Raw genomic sequence first — 21,577 nt, 5'->3', positions numbered from 1 at the left:
GATGGAGGGTGTTGACGATGCTTCTCACGGTTTTGAGTTTACAGGGCGAACACGGGGCATTTGAAAGGACGGGCATGGTTATTGGGACACAAGTCTCGGCCGACTTTGAGCGGCCCCAGGCTACGACGATCTATCTAGAACCCTTGTAATCAATTTCTGAGTTATGTATGATAGAATTATTAATTGTCTCAGTTCTTGAGCCTGAGAGATGAATGAGCCAATTGATGGATCACTCACTTCAATATTGTACCACCTGGGGAATCTTACGCTAAGGTGTGATTCGTTAAACATGCTACGGGATGAAGCGGGTAGCGAGCGGTGTTCAATATGAATATTAGCAAGTCATTGGTAGCTTGTCATGCATTCCATCTGGCAAGGTCAAGAGGCAAGCTATTGGCTTCCATTAGGTCACGGACGTACTTCGAAGGCACAGTACATAAGACATGAACACTTCGAGAACAAATAAGCATAATGTTTAGTCCGTTCCTTTTAGTGCCGTTCTCCCTTGTGACCTTATCGTAACTCAAACCATTGTCCTTGAGATCGTGAGCTTGGAATTGTGTTCTCAGTGTCGACATCCACTGCATATGCTGGCCCTACAAATGTGTAGCGATCCGTGGCATCTGGCCTCAGCACGACTGGCTCTTTATATCCCCATAGAACGCCAAGCCTATCTCCTTCAAGAACATCAAAATCAACTGCGCCCAAGTATCCCTGATTTGTCTCGAAGAATCTGTAGTTATAGAGCATTGGCATGATTCCTGACACAGCTTCTCTTCGTCTTTCGAGACTCCAGGAGCTGAGTTCTTCAAGAACATTAAGTCTGACTTTCAAGGGAGCCAGTTCTGATGGAGAAAAGGCCATGTTGAGAAGGTCATGATCCCAATTTGAGCTCCAGGTTTTTGTGACAATTTGGGACTCGGACATATTGAAATAGGTGATCAGCATGGCCAGATTCATAGCATTGTCGACAAGGTCCTGAGAGACCTTTTTGGTTTTGTCCATGGATATCAGCCTGATAATAGCCTGGGCAGCCGCAATCCCTGTAACATACTGCAAATTGCGCGTGGTGAAAGAGCTCGCGAAAGATATGAACGATGCCAAGATCTCTGGATCAGAATCGTAATGGCAGTTAGTGGGCAAAGTAATATGTCCCATATCTTTACCCCAACTGAACAGACTTTGTGTTTCTTCGGTAACATAGGGGTAGCATGCACGATGAGCGGGAGATGAAGTCAGGCCAACTTCATCGGCTGAGCGAAAATTGCTGGCACTATAACACCAGGGTGATGAAGCTTCCCTCCTCTTTTTGTAGTTAGGAACCCAGCTTGGTAGATCTGAGTTACCCTGTTTCCCAGTGCCTGCGAGGGACAAAAACGCAAGGGGGCTGTGGATATGCGCCGTTTGTTGTGTGCGTGCAGCTTTCAGCCAGCCAGCAATGTATTTGGTATAGACTTGTGAGGTCGTGTTCTTGGGGCCATAGTCAGGAGTAATCGGTATCCCAGAAACTCCTAGAAGACCATAGATATAATCTCGATCATCGGTGGCCTGTAAATTGGCTGCAAAAGTTGACACAGCCCACCCTTTGAAGCCATCTGGATCCGGGATCTTGGTGCGTGCTTGCGCAAGGAATAACCATGAGAGCATTCCCCAGGACATTGGGTTTTTGAGAAGTTTCCATGCTGTGTCTGGTAGGAAATCGGGCTTCTTTTCTTTGGCAACAGAAATTATACTTTGGGGAGTATCCCGGAGCATAGACCAAGAAAGACTATCTTCTCCTGGACTGATGAAGACGAGTTGTTTTGCGAGAACAATTTCTTGGAATATCCAAACTCGTTGCCAATACTGATGTTGCAAGAAGTCGGCTACAGCAGACCAAGGATCATTCAGGTGGTTGTTTGGTAAATCGGATCCTCTGTCGACACAAAGCATAGGATGGCGCCGCAACCATGCGAGATCGAAGTTTGTCTTATATGGAGCATTTCCCCTGGGCGTATTCTCATATATCTCATTCGTGATTGTTTTGATAGTTTCAAAAGCAAGAGAATAGTCTTTTGGGCCGACCCAGGCAAACGTGACATGTGCGCGTTGGAAGATACGACGCATGAGTTGAACTTGTTGAGATCTCTCATCAAGATCGTTCTGGTTGATACAAATCGCATCAGCCCAAAGGTATCTGACGTGTGACTGTGATCGGAAAGAGTCATCGCTTAAGACGCAGAGAAAGGCTGAAGCTAAGTTGTCCGGGATTTTGACAGTGTTTCCTTTGATAGTGACCTGGCCATATTTTTCGGGGTCGCCCCAGAGATAGGACAGTGCCGCATACTTGGGTTCATCGTCGAGAGATACAGTGACAAGTTCGAATTCTAAGGAGGGGTCTGGTGGTATTTTGAGGAGTCTAATCTCTGATGTCCTAGGGTTAAGAGGTTTGTATAAGCGTGAAGATGCTTGGCTTATGGATTGTGAGAATAATCGACGAGTGAGAGAGCGGGCGGGGATTTGTGAAAAGCGCTTCATGGTTTAAAAAACGGGCAATGAAACGATCTCATGGTCGAATTATGAATAATTCCACGAGACTTTGGGTGAGATTATAACCTTTGATTGATTCAATGCCTTGCTCAAGGCTACCTACCTCGACACAGCCCCCTAGTGGAGGGAGCCTAAGGTGCTTGAGGATATCGATGCTGGCCAGAAGATACACATTCTCAATTTGGTGATCTGTATCAAAACACGAATTGCAGAAAAGTTCCGAATAAGCCAGGTCTTTAACAGTCTAACAGTGAACGTGTCTATTCAGTCTAGGAGAGTTGTGTCAATCATTAGCCAAGACCTGCCAGCATCATCAGTTCTTCAACGCACCATCACCAGTTGAAACGCGACCAATTGACGTCATGTCCAGGGTCTAAATTGAGCAAAAGCAAAGCAAAGGCCAACACGAACAGTCAGCGATCCAATTTAATTCATGACTGCCGAAGGAATGCGTTGGTTTGCCCAGTTAAAGACATGGGTTGTGAGCCCATGTTTGCTATAAGAGGAACCCATTGGCTGCACATGCGAGAAGTCCTACAGCTATCACAGACAGAGAAAAGAGACACATGCAAGGCAACACAATACAACGCAGTCAGGCAATTGATTCGGACTGAAGGATCCTGTCCTCATTTAGTTTCTCACCTAGAAACAGAGGCGCTTACGCCCGTGGCACTTGTAGATCCAACCCCTTTTCCGCTGACTGCATATCATAGCAAAAGGGGGTAAAGTTTAAGCCATCCACTGCGTTGCAATGTAATGTTTGCCGGCCTGTGATACGCAGGACAAGTTTGATATTGACGAGGTCTCTTTATTCCATTCCTGGCAGCCAAGACTTTTTTCTGTGCTCAGGGTCGTTTCTGTTTCTGTTTCTGTCCCTCTCTCTGCCCCCTGCTGATCGATGATCTGCCAGTGAGCAAGGAGGTGCTGATCAGCTACAGCATTAGAGCATCAAAGCGCAGAGGCCACGCGCTTAGAGACAAACGCCACCCTCTGAAAGTGCAGAGGAATGCGGGCTGGCGGGGTAAGGCTGCAGGCCGTTTGGATACAGCGTTTATCCCCTGAAACATCAGCCTTGAAGAAAGATGCATAATAAGAATATTTGATTCTTGCCCTTTTGGTTGGGTTGCAAGCTTAGGTACCTACCTAGCTTAAGCTATCGCTTGGTCTTTGTTCTTTCCCATTTTCAATGCCGGATATAGAGTCTCATTCATTGGCACGCACGTGCTTCCATCCGCATCCGAAAAGGCAGGTACCCTGGTGGTGCCCCCCTGCAATTATTCAGTTCCCCAGAATTCAATTGGAGTTGGGGTTCGATCTTAATAAAGTCCCCTCGGTCACTTTCTCCTCTTCCTCTCGCCTCTCGCTGACCTGGTCTCCATTCAGTTCAGCCTCTCAAAAGAGCCTGAGCCTCTATTGTTCTTCGATTTCTGTTGCGTGTTGTTGCTCCTTCTTCCTTTCATTCTTTCTCTTCTATATCACCACTTTTCTCTCTTTCTTTTTTGTGAGGCCCTCCAATCTTCCCTGTCTCTATCCACTCGCGATCTGTCCCTACAGCCAGACAACCGCACGCCAAGATGCGAAACCCCTTCCGACGTCGGAACAAGAAGGACAAGGCCGGTAGTGGCGGCCAGAGCTCAGACTTTATTGTTCCTATAGAGTTCCGTCCTCCTGGTGCTGGACGCCCACCGTTATACCCCCCAACTCGGCACTCAGCATATCTATTTGCTCATCTGCCATCAAAGGTGCTCGAGCGCATCTTTACTTTTGTTTGCCCGCACGCCCTTGACGAGACTTATGATACTTGTGAGGGTAGCGCAAGCACGAGTGACAGCAGGTGCATGCTATGCGACCTTCGTGATTTAGCTCATTGTGTTCAAGTTTGTCGCGCATGGCGGCCCAGCGCGGTCAAGATCTTGTAGGTCGTGTCATAGTGGTTCGATGATGTTCAGCAGCTAACTGTTTCCTAGATACCATAGCGTTCGTATCGATCCAGTCCACTACTGCCGTTTAGAAGAATGGCTTGCCGAGAAACGTAAAAAGACCTCCCGCTTCGATCGCAATGGTGTCCCTGAGGATCCTGCTCAAGCTCGTCTCCGTCTCCTCCGACGTACTGTCCGTGATGATCCTACACGTATTGGAAAGTCTGTACAATATTTGAAGCTTCCATACATGTTGCGCGAATCCTCCCAGGTTGAGCTTGCCCAGACCATCGCGGTTCTTCCAAACCTACGATATGTCGACCTGCCCGAGGGCATGTTTTGCGATGACCCTCATTACGCGACCCTCCGCCTCGAAGTCCAAGCTCGATGTCCTAATCTCCGAAAGATGACATATATGGGAGGTTCCGAGCGAAGCCTGGCCATGCTCGCCTCGGGTCAAGTCTGGCCGAATCTTGAGGTGCTAGAATTAAACGACCTCGCTATTGATGCCATGACACTTCGGGCTGTTCTTGGTAGTCTCACCAACTTGCAAGCGCTCAAGGTATCAAACACGCCAGGTCTCTCGGATGAGGTCCTGTCCTCATCAGATGGTCTTCCTACGCTACCACCTATGAAGGAATTAGTGCTGAAGGATACACCGGGAGTGACATTAAAGGGCCTTATCGAGTATCTTGCCTGGCAAGAGACACAGCAAGCTCTGACGGTCCTGACGCTTAATAATACAGGCGTCCACCCTGCCAGCTTGCAAGAAATCTTCACAATGGCCTCGTCTCTCAAGACGTTTGCCATTCAGGCCAACGTTTCTGAACAATTCCCAACATCGGTCAATTCACGTCCACTGGCTTCAAGAACGCTCGAGACTTTGCGGTTTGAAGTTTCTTCATGTTCAGCGGGTGCCTTCTCCAGTGTAACGATGGGCTATTACTCATATCTTGCGAGCTCCATCCTTGGCGGCGGGTTCCCTAGACTAAGGCGACTCTACGTTCATGATGAAAGCTTCCCTGACCAGTTACAGGGACTTCCACCTCCCAATGCTGCATTCGCTGGAGGGCATGTACGCACTGGGTCTAATTCATCTGCGAAATCCACTCCAGGGTTTGCCTTCCCATCATCCAACCTATCACCAAAGTCAGCGAATCTTCCTATGCCTAGAAGGCCCATGTCAAATATCCAACCACCCAGCAAACGCTTCAGCTCTAATAATCCATTCGCTCCTCGCAATCCCTCTTCGGCAGCTCCCACGCACACACTCGAAGTTTTTACCAAGAGCGACGAGTTTGGAAAATGGAACTTTGTATCAGTTGATCCAATGATCAGATCTGCTGCAGCACCGTCTCGCCGACCGGTTAGCAGCTACGGGCTGGCGGCCGATGTCACAGGGTCTGGGTGGGACCGAGGGGATGCTCGACGTAGTGTCATGGTTGGTAATGGAGCTGGCGTGTTTTTGGCCGTGCCTGGCCAAGAGGGCGACGGTGGTGCGTTCAATGGAAGCTCTGATCCATGGCGACCTCAGAGCAGTGGAGGAACCCCTCGACGCAGTCGAGAACTGTGGTAGTGGAATGCCCTTCAACAGGTTACGGTTAATCCCTGTGGGCCCTAGAGGTCTATTCCGTAAGCTTATACTATTAATGTTTCCTTTGTCACCTGGGCTCTTGGCAGAGGATTGAAGTGACGGATGACGGAGCATCACGAGGTTATGGCGGATGAAGGGAAGCTGAGATTGATTAATTCTTGGGATTGGTTGTTATGCAAAATACCCTAGCAGTTGTAAAGGAGAAGTTGCTTGTAATCGCTGGTAGATTGAGGCAGTCCTAGGTTGACTGAAAGATCTATGTTTCTGTAGATCCAGAAGAATAGACTTTTACAGAGAATGTGTGTTTGACATTCCAGTGTGTTTCAGCTTTAGGCTAGGGATCTAGTGATCGACGGCAATTCATTCCAGAATTAAAGTTCAATGTCTTAATTACCATATCTTTATCTGGGTTCATAATGTTTTCAGAAGTAACATATCGCCACGTCCTTGCTAAAAAGGGACTTACATCATTCTCCGTTGTACATGGAAGTCAACTTGGGGATTGAGGAATACTGTGCAAAGTACTCCCCTTCTGCGGTTGCATCACTTACAGCACATGCTATGAAGATCCAAGGATAGAAGCAAGATTTGTGACGCTTTGGTCGATTTATTTGTTACCGGGTACGTCAATCGTGCTTCAATACACAGGTTTCATAAACTGCATGCAGATTTATGACGTTATTGTGCATGGTGATGTGTGCTTAAACATCCCTGTCATTCTGGCACTAGGGATTCACTGACTCTCAGGTCGAAGTCAACACACCATTTGAAGGCACTTGGCTATTATCTACCTGAGATATACAAAACTTCTCTCAACATTGGTCAAGATAGTTGTCTTTTCTAGATACTGTATCAAGGTGTAGGTGTTACCGAAGCACTCTTCGCCATTGTGACCCACCACTCAGTCGATAGTGTTGTGTACCCCTACCCTGTAGCACTAACTTGACGTGATGTCCTCAAACTCGGATGCTTCTACGCCGTTGTAGCTTATACCTGCCTCCAGCTCTATTCTCGAAGGCGCCAACAAGCAGTCTTCACAATCGAGTGGTTTGTCTGATTCGCGATAAACTCGTCATTCCGCGATTTGAAGATCGCACGATTTCCCTGTAGCTTTGCCTGGCCTTAGTGACGAGAAGCGTTGGATACGTCGGGTTACTTACCTATCTCGGTAGCAATATATATTGAATGAAAGGAGCAGTAAATCTACTCTGCATGTTGCTAAGTAGTATGTTAGCGGTGCTGTATCCTTACGTTGGACGGGTTACTTACGTGGGAAAATTTTGTCCTTGTAGAGGAACGCCACAGCATCGACATCCGTGTTGCATGCGGTTTAGCTCTTTGGTCGAAGCTCCATCAAGCTGTTGTAACAATTTTGGTGACAAATCTCTCGACCAGTTCTTCTTCAACAAGTAATTCAAATATCAAATCAATGCAAGGAAAGTAAGCCACGTGGTTGCATTTGTGAGAGTTGGAACTTACGGAATAGGGGCGAACATTCTGTGACGTTTGTGTTCAATATGCGCAGGCAGCTTTCACTTAAAGTCATAGTCTCATACGGGTATCTGAAACCCAGCTGTTGACCCAATGCGATTGGGGCCAGATACACCGCTGCTGCAGTGAGCCAGAAGGCAAAGTGATGTCTCATCGTGTTTGGATAATGCCACAGCTTGACGGTCGTAGAAATTACAGAACAAGTGAGAATGAGTGTGGGTTTATTATTAACCCACAAAACTCGACATACCATCAGCTTGTGGAAATATTGGGATATGGCAAGATTCAGTTTCTTATCGAGTTTGTTAAGATGGCGTCTTTTCTAGACCTCGATCTGATGTAAATAGTTCCCTATCCACTCTCCAGAGGCATAAAGACCGCTGGCGTTAAGCGAAGAGCCAGATGTCTCTAATCCAAGTTTGAATAAATATAGGTTAGATTAGAGTATGTTTATATGAGTCTTTTTGTTACCAAGGACAGAGGTCCCAAATTATCTTCCCACCCTTGCCATTCAGCACACACCATCCATGCGAAATTCCTTCCGAATCCATGGGCCACGATGTATGTAGCTTGTTATCCTGGATCAACTAGAAGCTTATATTGAGATAATTGAGTATTTGTCTTATTTACGTAGTGTGAGTGCTAAATTTCACCCCTTGCTTGACAGCTTGGCCTGGTCCTAATGCCTCGCCCAGCACTTATAAGTAAGAGTATCCCCAGGGGATGTTGGCTTCTTGAGATACAACGAGGAGGCCTCAAAAGGAAATGTGTGCTATAGAGGTAATGTGTTTCCACGCATATTATTGATGTTGCCACTGAAGCTGTCATGTTAGCTCTCGCTGACTCTTACAAAAATCTGTATTGCTCGTACCAGTTGGGAGAGATTTGCTTGTATATGATATCTTTAGCGATAACACCGATGAATTCAGTAACTTCTAATCGATGGAAATAAAGTCTCTGCTGAGCATTACCCCAGGCGGTCTTGGGAAGTCTTGTGCCTCCAGCTCTTCATAAAAAAGCCTGTTGTAGAGCTCGGGAATGCCTTCTACGCCGGTGTAAATCCAACCTGTGTGTTCCTTGGTGTATCTCTCGATAGAGAGATATCCATTCCTACCTCGGCCTCCGGGTTCGCATTTCCCATCCAGCACGACACAGACTACAACCCTTTCATGACCTTCAGCGCCCGCCTCGACCAGGCGGCGTATTGGTCCACGGTGTCGAGACATTTCTCGTCAACATAGATACAATATCGGTATCTTGGGAGAAGTTCTGCTAATAGATACTCTGATCCAGTACCATCTCTTTCAATAGACCGCTTGGAAGCCCACTGAGAAAACCGATCGCGTACCTGCTCCTTCGACGCATTACTGAGAGTTTCGCAATCTTCCTTGATAATCCATTCAAGGTGCGGCTCGAGGAGTGCCCAAGTTCCAAATGATTGAGTGTATCCTCAACTGTTGCCTTGAAGAACTCGATGGAGCTCTCCCACCGAGTCTGAGATTTTTCTGTACAAACTGAGTGAAATATGACAACCCCCCAACGCTCGAACTCAGTTTCTTGCATGTCGCGAATAAGGGAAGAAAAGGGAGAAAACGGCTCGGTTGCCTTCAAGGATTCATCGATTTGCGGGATGCTCTCAAGAGTTGGTGTCTCTCCTTCAGGGAGATTTCGGATACTGGCGATGATACTGGGAACTTTCCTGCGATAGTTGCGCATCCAAGGAGGCTGAGGGAGAGGACGCATAGATGCTAATCAAGAAAGTTGTTGATCGGAGAAGTACTAGGGATGGCAATTAAAATCTGTTACTGAGATGGGCAAGAGCCAGCTATACATGATCGTCTCGAATTGTTTCGCGTCCTCACCAACACAGTTCTGCAAATACCGGCGAGCTTATCATGACACGAATAAGAGTGTGGGTGATCTCAGCCCTATCATTTCCAACCTTGCCTGCAACAAGAGTTAAGGGACTCTCTCATTGCCAGGTAGAACTTAAAAAAGGAGGATACTATGCTGAACTTATTAAATTGAGACTACAGATAACAGGTCGCTCACACCAGATAATACAAATCATGCACAGGTGGGTTAGCGAGTATGAACATTATGGAGTACATCAATTATCAATGATACATCGTATCTTCAAAGCAAAATGATAAAAGATCGAGGGGAAGATAACCTTCAGGCCAATGGTATCGGGGCATGTACCTACCACATACCCAGTTTGCAGGAATTGGCTGTGGATGCAACAATTATTGGCAGAAAGTGATGATATTCCTGAGATAGTTACTTGAAGCCCTCTTTCTCTCGTATCATATCATAGAAAATACAATAAGCTATGCAAGGTACTGTTTAACAGTTTATCGCTTATGTCTTTAGATTTCCGCCTGACTTAGAGGAGGAAATGATACAGGGTTTCCTTCCTCCTGGTATTATGAAGAACCTGTCAAGATCCTCTAAATTAATTACGATTATTGGGGAATCAGAAAGCATAATAGAAAACAGGTGCAGAACGCGATCCCTGGTACCCATCATACTATGTAGTAGTCTCAGTAACAATCATTCTCCGCCCCCAAGAATGCCCTTGTTCATATGTATGATTCCTTCAACAGCCACAAATTCTTTTTTTACTCATTCAAAAGTCATCCAGGCTTACATCAACTCATGTCTATTAATAAATGACGCGATGTTAAAAAAAACAACATTGCATCGATTTTGACATATACTTCACGGATAGAGGCAGCCCCGGTTCTCGGCGGTCACCATCCGGGTCTCCGTCCTCCAACGGGTACAGTAAAATACTCGGAAACGCGAACATCCTTTAGATCCTTGACAAGATGCGTGTCAGTCAATGCCTCATCCTTCCGTACCTACACAGTGGAATGTTTCTGCTCCAGAGAGCATTGCTTCTGTGCCGAAATCGTGGGGTAGGAAAAGAAAGCAATATGTGAGGGATGCTATCGACGTGGGGCCCGCCCCATGAAACCAAGTCAAGAATGCACGAGGCAAGGGTGAAACTATCCGAGAAACAGATATAGTCTATAGTGTGGGTGAACTTGAGACATGTTGCCGATAGACCGTAATAGCTGGGCCGTGGCAAGGGAGCGACAGAAACACTTGGTATTTCATTAGTGTTGCGGAGGGAGGAATTTATTTGGCACGTCCGTCCCGTTTCACAGGCATTCTCGCCTTCGGCCCGGGCAAGCTGGAACGTGGATGAAAGATGTTTCGATTGCTGTAGATCACTCGCCTGTTGACACTGTTTGCCAGAACCCAGTACGTGGACTTTCAAGGGTGAAGCAACACGACAGCTCAGCCATCATGTTTAAGCTTTACATAGTAACGTGAGTTGGCTGGTTGCTTGTCAGCTCCTCAAGGGAGCGGAGACTATCATCATGAGATCCATAGTTGCATCCTTTTCGCGGCTGCGCCGACTTGTACTCACAGTACAGACTAATTTTGCACTCTAAATAGTTTACACCCAAAAGTCTCGACAGACACATAAAGTTCGCGCTTTGGATCTAAAAAAGGTCATGGCTGCTTAGAGCAGACCCAAATTTAGACTCTGGACGGGTAGCTAGATGAGACTAACCTGATCCGACTTAGCCAGATCTCACGGGAAGTGGCTGGTGACTCTCCACTGTGACGTTACAGAAAGTGACTGTGGCTGCTGGTTTGTGGCGTACTTAGTTATGTGGAACTGGGGAAAGCTCTCTTCGCTTCTGCAAGTTCAACCCATGGCGTCATCCAGTCTGAGCCAATCCATGTTGATAACGGAAATCTTCAACAATGAAATAAGGGTTCACGGGTAGATCATTGTCAATAACAAAGACAATTATTATTATTATGAACGCTGGAGCTGATCACAGGAACAACCTCTCAATCGGTCTGGGTTTTGACTACTACTCCAACAAATACATTCCAACGAGCCGCCTCGACCGAGAATGGACGCTTTCAGTGACTACCTACCTGCTGTACACCCAACATCCATCCATAGCCAGCAAAGATAGTCGTCCTCTGTACTTTAGACAGTAGACTCGTAAAGCCGACCCTTGGCGACTGAGGACCGCGCTCATACAATGATATGAGGCTATCAAGAGCGGAGCAAATTGACCTCATCTCGGACGGAAATGTCATTGTTTTACATACACATCGCTTCCGGCCGTACCAGTACGATTTCGTCAATGTAGCTCAGAATATCTTTCACTGTGTTCATCCTCGCGGGCTAGAATGTCCTTTAGCCTTATCAAATCGACATGGTCGAATGCTCAGGTGCAGAATTTGATACTGGAACAAGATTCTCCGTGTCCATCATCATCTAGCATCAGACCAACCTGCGACAGCGGTTCTAGCGTATCAGCGTTGAGTATCTGAACCCTTGGATCGGACCCTTGTTCTCTTGGCGCTTTGCCGACTAACCTGAGACTCAGATGTCAAGGGGTTCTCCGAATCGAGGGGTTCGAGACCTAACGGTTGAAAGCTACAAAGGGCGAAGCGCAAAGGGAATAGAATGACGGCTGTATCTTATAGATTCCCATGTCAAGGGATGGACAAGGGAGCTTTAAGGTTGATAGAGTGAATCATCTTCTAATGAGGTCTCAACAAGATGAGCACATTTATCGTGCGAGTTGAGACTTTACCCAGCAGGGACAAGTTTAATGGGAATACGTCCGAGAACAAGGTGACCACTAATTAATTAGATTGATTTTTGAGTCAAGACTTTTTCTTCTGCCGCAGAAAAAAAAAACGGTAGTGGTTCATCGTATCTCGCTCTCGAACCCGACGCAAATGTCGGTCTGGCGATACAAGAAAAGTGATCAAAGTGGGTGTATGGAAGTATTCGGAACTGTATGATATGATTGGTCAGAATGCGTCCTCCTGGTACGATACCATGGCGGATCACCGATGTTAGCGGGACCAGTTGGAGCAAGAGACTCGTTGTGAGCTGGAGAATGGGCGCTTCATGAAGGAACAAGGTTGCCCAATCTTGATCGTGTGTTGTCAAGTTCCTGCATCACAACTAATGCGCGGCACGACAAACAGTGTGCCACTCAAGAAATACCTTTTGGTAGTCTATGCCTCAAATTCCTCAGTGCCTGCGTTAACACTGCACACTACACACTCCATTGTTGCATGTTGTTGCATCGTCTCCGCTTGGTGAGTTGGCAGAATAGGTACGGATACACTCAAAGACATCGCCTCGTCTTGGTATGCAGCATCATGCCTTCTAATGCAGTCTGATGGATACAGCCATCCCGTGAATGGGTTGAGATCACACTAGACAATGCCTTGAGCAGGCTGGCGCGGTAGAGACCCATTCAGGCGTGATTACTCAAGATCGACCAGATCAAGACCAATATGTCAACTACAGTGTCTGCTACTTTGTGTGAGTTGTAAGTGAGTTGTCTCGAGATGTATTCCTCTGTGGGTGTGGAGCTTTCGGATGTGGTTTGACGCTGAGTTGGTGATACGCGAAAACGAGGTCGCAGAGACAAGACCAGCTGAGCAACACCACGGATTTTTAATCAGTTATCATCACCACCCACGGTTATGGCCTGGCGACCTAAATGCAACCAGTCTCTAAAATACGGGCGGTAACAAATCTGATACAAAATATTCAAGGGCCCTGGACTGTCATCTCTTGATAGTCCAGGGCCTCTCTTTTCACCCGAGATTTGAGTCTCTTTTGGCAACAGGTTGCAGTCAGAGCCTCGACAGGGAATGCATTCAAGGTTTTTACCTGTGCAGATCATGAATGGCTCTGACTCTCACTCTGTCCAAAGAAAGCGGTGTCGAGGATTTTTCGGGATTTTTTTTAATCAATCATTCTGTGCCTCGCCTACAGTAGCATCTACAGCGACCAAAAGATGCCCAATCATGCATTTGGGTGCAGATGCACGTTTGCAAGTCCGTCTTTAACTAGAACTGCAAGCCTTGCAGCAGGGATGAAAAGGGCATGAAGTCAGAATGCTATGGCTCACTGTAGAAGCTCGACATACAGTGACTCGAGTTCAAGTTAGTCAGTATGATTTATGTGAGTGATTGACCCAAAATGACGAACTAGAAGAGGCTGGTCATTCATGTCCACGTTGTCTGGTGACGACGCCATACTGATAAACCAGTCAGAGGTGAAGACCACGAGTGAACCCACGAGGTTGGTGAAGATCGCATGCATAACACATCAACACAGTGACTGCATACTGGAAACATGAAATGTTTGTACTTGAACGTATTTACGTCAATATTGAGATCTCTAACATTCGGAGTTTGTCATCTGGTAGGTCACATTCATACAGCAAACGCAAGAGACTTTAAACATGTTAATCGGGATCTGAAGCTGCCGATGTCTCTGATAAAGATTCGTAGCGAACGAACAGGTCTCCCAAAAGCCCTGGCGTTTAATGCCTCGATATCACAATCACTGCTCATCCTTTTTGGTGTAGCGTGGGGATTTGAAACGGCTCGTGGACGGCACAAGACTCACTCAATACCAGACAGAGGTCAGTGCCAAGGCTCACTCAGGTGGCTCCAGACTCATCTCGAGAGTCGTGGTGGAGGTTACAGTGGCTGTAGAGTCTCGTGGTCTTCAAAGGGGTTCAGTTTTACTGAATTAAAGACTCTCGATGTTTTGTCAACTCTATAGCCAGGCTGGTGATGAGGCTGGCTACCTAACTCCCAAATTCTATCGCCTCTTTTTCAACGACTTTTCTGGGCGGACCTAAGTCTGAGGAGGCCCCATAGAAAATAATCCATCCTTTGATGGAGACCCTGCCACATGCCCTGCCATGCTCTGCGCTCCAATGCCCCATACCCCTGCCACCATAAGCGCCCCTGCCTCTCCCATGTATACAGTGTGACAAGATGGGCCTTTTCACACGGCTATTCTCGTACCAGAATGTGGCTCAAGTGGATCAGGAAGGGACCTGGGACCTTGGCTTGGGCTGAACCTTGTGCTGCTGCCCATTTGACCTGCAAGAGTCTCTCAGGGACTTGTCTTCATATTAATGGATGCTACTCCCCAAACTCATGGAACTATTCTCCCTCTGTAATATCCATTCAACTCAACTATCGATTTCCAAGGAACCCCTCCAATATACCAATACAAGACAAAGAAATTCTTTCTGTTTTCGTCTCTTTTGTCTGGTTTTGTCTTGTTCTGTCTTGGAACCATTGTCTCACTTTCGCTACCAGCCACTCTCAAGACCGTCGTCGAACACCACCTGACTACGAAAGACCTGACGACATTGTTCACGAACTTGCTTCCGCTCCCTTTCCTCTACACCCCGCCCTCTTTACAAAGGGCCTGTTAAGGGGAATTCAATAATTGTAATCTATATCGACAATGTCTCTAGCAGTGACGCAACAATCGCAAAGGGAGCTTGATGCACCAAAACTTGATACTGCTCTCGCCCAACGGGTACAAACACAGTCACAGCCCCGATCTCAAATACAGTCTTTATCCGTCGAGCCTCCTATTTATTCTCCTTCCGCCGACGCCGACTCGTCTCCCGAAAACACACCTACAACAATGATTCCTTCACAACGACAACTTTCTGCAGCTCCTGCGCTGCCAGCCAAGAGCTCACTCCGAGCTTCAAGATGCCTCGATGGCCTCTTGACACACAAGCTTACCCCCGAGGGTCAAGCTCCTTTCTCTACTCCCCATGATGTCTACCTCTCTTCAGAAGAAGATGCGTCTTCTTCCGCCGATGACTTTTCCGATTCCGAATTCGACTCTGGCAGCGATGAATCCCAGTCAACTCGAAGGGGAAGTCATGAGGACACTGCCAAGGTCGTCTCAGTTGTCTTTTCTGGAAAGCCTTCAGTGATTGATCTCCCTCGCCGATCAGTCTCTCCCAGCATCATCAGTGAAGCTTCTTCCCGACCCTCATCAAGAATGTCAATTTCATCTCGACCCCCTAGCCGCCTCCGCAGAACCACCACCCTCCCAGTTACCCTTCCCGTTCTCGACCGACGAATGTCTTTCTGCACTACTTCTTCCGGACCAGTCATGCACCCACCCCGAACAAGCAGTATGGGAACTCGTCTCGAGAAGCAACGACCCGATTTTCTCAGCATTGACCCCTTCGCCAAAGTTGAGCCCGAGGTCAAGGAAGAGGCCACCGAGAGGCCCAAGACACCAAAGTCGCCCGGTGTTTTCAAGCGTACACTAAGCTTGGTCAAGAAGCGAAGCCGACCTTCGCTCAACACCCATTTCGCCAGTCAATCCAAGGATAACCTTTCACTTTTCACACCCACTTTCCCCATGGAGCAGGTTCGAGAAGAACCGGGCACAGACTCCGAGGAGAGGGCCCCCAAACCCATCCTTCAAAAGGCGCCAACTTATCACGAGTTCGCCCAAAGGAGGATGTCTTCAGCACCAATGTCTCCCATGTCACCTATGTCTGAACCCGGATCTCCAATGACACCTAATGGCACACGTAGCCGTTTGAGGCAAGGATTGGCAGCAGCCGCGAGAAGGCGAAGTGTCAAGGTTTAAAGACCTGACCTGTACTTTTACGAATTATGACTGGGCAAAACGGATACGGGTGCTAGACGCCTCTAATATTTCTCCTTTGTTACTATCTTCTGTATCGACCGAAAAAAGGTCCTAGGGCAAAGGAAACAGGCGTTCTATGGACATATTCTGCTGGACAAGAAAAACCGGCGTTGTATTGTATTAACTCACCACTCGAACTGAGAATGGCGTTTTGGGATATATCAAACATGCTTTGCAAGCATCACGACCTTGGACAGGTCTCTTGGATGGAATTTTGTCAGCTAAATTGTTAATGAAGAACCGCAAAAAGACGGTCAGGCATATCATGAATGGAGTTTTAGCTTTGTTCTGATGAATAACAATATCACGATTGCTGCTACACATTCTGACCCGCTGATGTCTTGTGATATGTTAACGTTAGTACTTTTGAGGCTGAGACTATTGATTGTGGTGAAGTGGTTACCTTGGTTCGGCGCGGCCGCTACAAGTGCCTGAGCCTGGGGTTAAACTCAACAGCCACCGACAGCATCGTCTTGTCGACAGACCGGGAATGGCTGGCTACTCTTGATAGGGCATTAATAAGAATGATTCTAGAACTGTTTTGTCCGCCTTCGTAATTCAAAAGTGTTGTGTTGGTTGGTTGGTGCTGCCTCGCTCTGATACTGATTCCGGAAATGGAGTACCATATGCAATGCATCAATGACTCTATCGTCTGTATCTCGTCACGAACTGTTGATCATGTCCCCTGTTACTTTTTGCTTCTGTTGTTGCGGTGATGAGGAACATCAGATCAAAGACAGGGTGTAAGTGAGAGATACTGTGGGGTACTTGAAGAAACGCGCACAAATGGCGGTGGGTGAAGTACATAGAAGTACTTTCCGCATTCGGTAGGTGGGAAATGAATCGACTCGGTGAGGCACGTCAAGGCAATTTAATATGCCGTAGCGTTATGATTTACTGTTAATCTCGGGATGTCACCAGATATGAAATTAAATTCTAGAAGATGAAGAGAAGGCATGACTGATGATGTAGTTATTGTCCGTCTACCTCGAAATACTTGATGCCTTTCTCAGGATTGAACAGTGAATGTCTTGGTGAAGTAGAGTTAGGCAGAGCAGGTACCTGCAGATCTCCCCTGAGCGGTCAACCCCTGTTAGCTCATCCTCATCGCTGCAATCATCTTTGATTGAGATCTACCCCTTGAATCCAATCCCATCCCCAGCAGTAAAAAGTAAGAAGATGGCACGGGAGGAGAGGTCACTCACACTCAAGCTTACTGTACTGTATGTACATGCGAATCTGCCCTGTCAATCCGACTAGTTCATCGCTAATTATATTTCACCGTTCTTGAGTCAAGGTCTATGCTCGAGCACAGTCAGCAAATCCTTAGAGCTAGCTACTTAGCCAGTCAGGGGAAGCTCGAATTGCAGTGGGGATGGTGACTTTGAATTACTTGTGGGTATGGAAATGCGAGAATATCTTTGCTCAATTGGGGTTCACGTTGTATTTGCCCGTTTCTCATGCTACTGTATGATGTCTTTGCTTTCTTTTCATGAGACGTTGGCCCACGTGGGAAAAGCAATGAGGCGGGAGACATGCATGGGCGTGGTGTGATTCGTCTCGTATGTTTCTCCATGTCTTTTTGACCGTGTTTCAATGAGCCAATTGAATTGCTCAATTGGTCGTATTTTATGGTGGGTTCTTCATGAATCATCTCAATTCAAGAGCTTCAATTGTTAGTCGCCTCCACTTTGTCTCTCTCTTTGTCTCTCTCTTTGTCACTGTCATTGTCTCTCTCACGACTCCAAGCTTCTTCCCTTCAACTCTGCGACAGACCGAGCTGTATCAAACAGCGTCAGTGTCTCAGACAAGACTTTCCTCAGCCGTCAAGCGATCGTAGCGGCTTCAACACGAAGAACCTCTTGCGTGCTCCGTGGGGGCCTCTAGCACTAAAAGAGGCGCTCGTTCATTTCCTTTTGATGCTTGGACCACTTGAAGGATGTTGCGCTGTGTCTTGCATGAGAACGCGGTGCTGCTCAGAATGTGGCTGGGTCACCATCAGGGGAAACCGTTACGGCGCTTGACTTTGTTCGAATTGTGGCTCCAGAAGCGCAAATAAACACCAGAGAAGGGCGGTCAGGGTTGACGATGGAGCTTGGATTTGAACGATGTTACTGAGACTTTAAGAGAGTTGCACTCTGGAATAGAGATGGGCATGAGTGCTCGCAGATCTAGCGTATTGGCGTCACGAGTCACTTGACGTATCTGGAGGACCCTGAAACATGTGGTGGACGATCATGCACTACACTGCACTGTGAAATACTGGTGATCCTCGTCTGGGGGAGATTGGACCTTTGCTGAATAGCGATCGGCGATCAAAACTTCTCTGTAGACATCTAGTCTGTACTAAAACTTCGACGGACCGATCTGAGAGCTGGCATCTGCGGTGGCTTTCTGATGACAGTGTGGAGAAGCAGATACTCGAGTATATGAAGACCTACAACGAGTAGAATGATGGGCACTAGGATCTGGGGTTCTTCAGCGTCTTATTTTGAGCAGCTGTGTCTATCTGAGATGCTCCACAAGACCTGACTCAATAGTGAAGCTATCTCGAGTCCCTATCCTGGTACGTGCTCGAGTCCCAAGATGGTGGACAGCGGCACAGTACAGATGAAGAATGAGTACAAGACCATTGTCACTACGATATCCCGACTTGAACGAGGTTTTCATGATTCGGATCTGGGTGTAAGGTCTGAGCGGAATTGGAAGTGAAACAGAAGCTTGGACAGATCGGTGTTGGAGTTTAAAAGCTTAGTGCTAGAAATAGCTTTGACGATGCCGAATTGGTGGATTTGCCACGTTGAGTTGGGGTTTCAGGTGCGTTTACCTGATGGAAGCTCTGGCTTTTCTAGAAGAGGCAAGGAACACGAATCAACGGAGCTGAAGAATCCTCAGCGCATCGACAAGTGAAGATTGGACTGATAGGTGTCAACCGTTGACTGAGCCCCCATCGCTTCAGGTATGCCAACCAGCCAGCCAGCCAGCGCTAAGGCGCATTCGAGAATGAAACAGGCTGTTACACGTAATGGTCGTTTATTGTCTTTATAAGAAGGGCAACTACACATATGCTTTAGGGCTTGGTCAAAGCGAGCGACTGCATCCTATGGATCTATGGAATAATAGTAATATACAATCAACATTGAATTCAGCTACATTTGCTATCATTTTATGCCACGTGCTTTTGATCAGAGAAACATCATGACAGCCCAACTACTAAGCACTCAAGGAACAGGCCATGACTTCAACGCACTCGTAGACACCAGAGCTCAGTACTATCACCATTTGCTTTGAATCTTAGAACGCTATGTGTCTGTGTCAATGCGATACCTGGCTGTCTCTTGCGGCGAGGCTCTTCTTTTTAGTATTAATCTGATGATGGTAAAGGTATCTGGACCAAGTACAGCACACCGTGATGAATTCTTCCCTAATGATACTGGAAGTGCATAACTCGATAATCTCACGATACTTTCTCTCTCCAAGTTGGAAGTCTAAAGGAACCCTATTCCTATCAAGGTGCAAACAGCACCTGGATTATGTTCTACCGCAACTGAGCTAACAAAATTTATGCCCTTTACTCATAAAGGCATGAAATAATAGTGAACTGTGGCTGAACCCAACGTTGATTACGTGTTATACTATCGCCATCTGTAAAATGAAGTCTCTCGCTTTGATTAAGCCTCAAAAGCATATCGCCGCTCTGTATCCACTCTGAGATTATTTGTGGCCAGTACCGACTCCCTCGTCGACCTGTATTGAGGTTTATGACAGCCACATTTCAACCAAAACGATCAGCAACCATGCCTTCCAGAACCTCCTACGCATTACAGTCAATTAAACCAGGGCGACCTGGCACTAAAGGCCATGCTTTCTCCTTTACAGTTAACTACTTACTAAGTATTAACTCAATTATACCAGTATAGGATGACTGACATCGGTTAGATATCTACTGCCACAATGGGTCTAGAGAAGTACAGACTTACTCCTCGTTTTCCCTCTGCTAACGCATAGATATGATGTCTCGATGTGGCGACGGTGAGGATGACCAAACTTGTGAGCCGACAGACCACTTCGCAAACAACAAGTTCTTGTCCAAGGCACCAGATACCAGCCTGACCACCCATTCCTTCTGTTCTGGGGGTTCTGGGATCCGAGTTTGAGTCCTTGCTACAGAAAAACTAACTGGTGCTCTAGGGTTACTTATGCGAGTGTTGTCATGCAGTTGCAGTATCGCAGCATTACCCGTCGGCCTATATTGAGACTCTTGAAGTTTCTATCATTTGGATCATCCATACTTACGGACTCCCCAACATCTATCTGAACTTCAGGATATCTGAATTCACTACTTCTTTTCACAGGATATGCCACCTTGACCCGTTGGGGTGCCTGCACTCGCATATCACATTGAAAAGTGCACAGTGTCTGCAAATGGGTACCCTCGTACCACCCTTCTTCCTGGCTGTTCATGGTGATAAAAGAGACCCCGGTCCAGCTGGCCATCTCAGCAACCCCATGCTAGGCAAACACTGTGTGTTTCAATTGCTTAGACTGCCTGGCTGGAGGGTATGGGCATGAAGGTGGCTAATCTTGGAACCTCGCTTAGTGTGACAGAGCTCGTCCGATCAATGACCCTACTCTTCATCAATGAGGTATTCTGCTTCAAAATCACGAGCATTTACGAAAATCAGGAACACTGATTGATACATGATTGAGACCGGCGTATCGAATGCGCCTCATGGATGAAAAGCAGGATAAACTTGCAAAGGGCATTGACCTTACAACGAGACTTCCCCCCCTCTAGGTACTATAATTGCTAATTGTTTTAGTTAAAATGTAGCTGCTATAAACCTCAGTATAGATTAAAGAGAAAGTTAATACTATAGGACCCTGCGTTTCACGCTATTCCCAGTTTATCCTCATCAATAACATCATTCTCTATTAGAGAAATCCATCTATCACACCCCCTTTAATTCTCTATTATCGGCACTACAAACATGCTATCAAGAATTCTTTTCCGTTCGATCTCGAGACTCCCGTGGCAAAGATTACCATCAAGGCTTAGAAAGCCTCAGTTCACTCAAAATAAACCACAACAGTTGCTCCGACCACCTGTCACCTCCATGAACAACGCTTGGAGGAGCTCTATAATCTCACACGTTATATCGAGCAATGAGAGAGACAACGAGAGACTAGGTAAGTATGGTCAATGTGATAAAAAGTTTAAGCTAACTGGATAGAACAACACCGACCTTTTTTCATCTGATGGTTCGATAATCCACGATAGATAGGGATAAAGTACATCGCTCAACTGGGCGGCATTTCTGGTGGTCTTCTAGTAAATTATTCAAAATATATAACCAGAAAACTCTAATTCTTTTCCTAGAAGCTCTATGATTTTATATCGCAGATTGTGTTTTGGTTTTTCGGCTGATGGATTGCTATAAGCGTTACTCTTTTTGCTTGTTATTCTTTAGGGATTTTTTTTCAGGCGTT

At 46.7% G+C, this 21,577-nt stretch overlaps 4 protein-coding genes across 4 annotated transcripts; 2 read left to right on the top strand and 2 right to left on the bottom strand.

Annotated features, from left to right (window-relative positions):
- Positions 1 to 513: 513 nt before the first annotated feature.
- Positions 514 to 2,517, bottom strand: FPRO_04341 (uncharacterized protein; the record flags this gene model as incomplete). Its single annotated transcript, XM_031229841.1, has 1 exon — positions 514 to 2,517. One exon carries the CDS (start codon positions 2,515 to 2,517, stop codon positions 514 to 516), a length of 2,004 nt encoding a protein of 667 aa, XP_031080037.1.
- A 1,586-nt stretch (positions 2,518 to 4,103) lies between these two features.
- On the top strand, positions 4,104 to 6,024 carry FPRO_04340 (uncharacterized protein; the record flags this gene model as incomplete). Its single annotated transcript, XM_031229840.1, has 2 exons — positions 4,104 to 4,444; positions 4,497 to 6,024. 2 exons carry the CDS (start codon positions 4,104 to 4,106, stop codon positions 6,022 to 6,024), a joined length of 1,869 nt encoding a protein of 622 aa, XP_031080036.1.
- An 8,845-nt stretch (positions 6,025 to 14,869) lies between these two features.
- Positions 14,870 to 16,027, top strand: FPRO_04339 (uncharacterized protein; the record flags this gene model as incomplete). Its single annotated transcript, XM_031229838.1, has 1 exon — positions 14,870 to 16,027. One exon carries the CDS (start codon positions 14,870 to 14,872, stop codon positions 16,025 to 16,027), a length of 1,158 nt encoding a protein of 385 aa, XP_031080035.1.
- A 3,631-nt stretch (positions 16,028 to 19,658) lies between these two features.
- FPRO_04338 (uncharacterized protein) lies at positions 19,659 to 20,208 on the bottom strand (the record flags this gene model as incomplete). Its single annotated transcript, XM_031229837.1, has 3 exons — positions 19,659 to 19,834; positions 19,979 to 20,012; positions 20,068 to 20,208. The coding sequence occupies 3 exons, from the start codon at positions 20,206 to 20,208 to the stop codon at positions 19,659 to 19,661; spliced, it is 351 nt and encodes a 116-aa protein (XP_031080034.1).
- Positions 20,209 to 21,577: the final 1,369 nt, after the last annotated feature.

Source organism: Fusarium proliferatum, assembly GCF_900067095.1.
Source record: "Fusarium proliferatum ET1 genome assembly, contig: FPRO_scaffold004, whole genome shotgun sequence".
In the NCBI taxonomy this organism is placed as follows: domain Eukaryota; kingdom Fungi; phylum Ascomycota; class Sordariomycetes; order Hypocreales; family Nectriaceae; genus Fusarium; species Fusarium proliferatum.
Note: the sequence above shows the minus strand (reverse complement) of the source record. Positions and strands in the feature narration are given on the sequence as shown.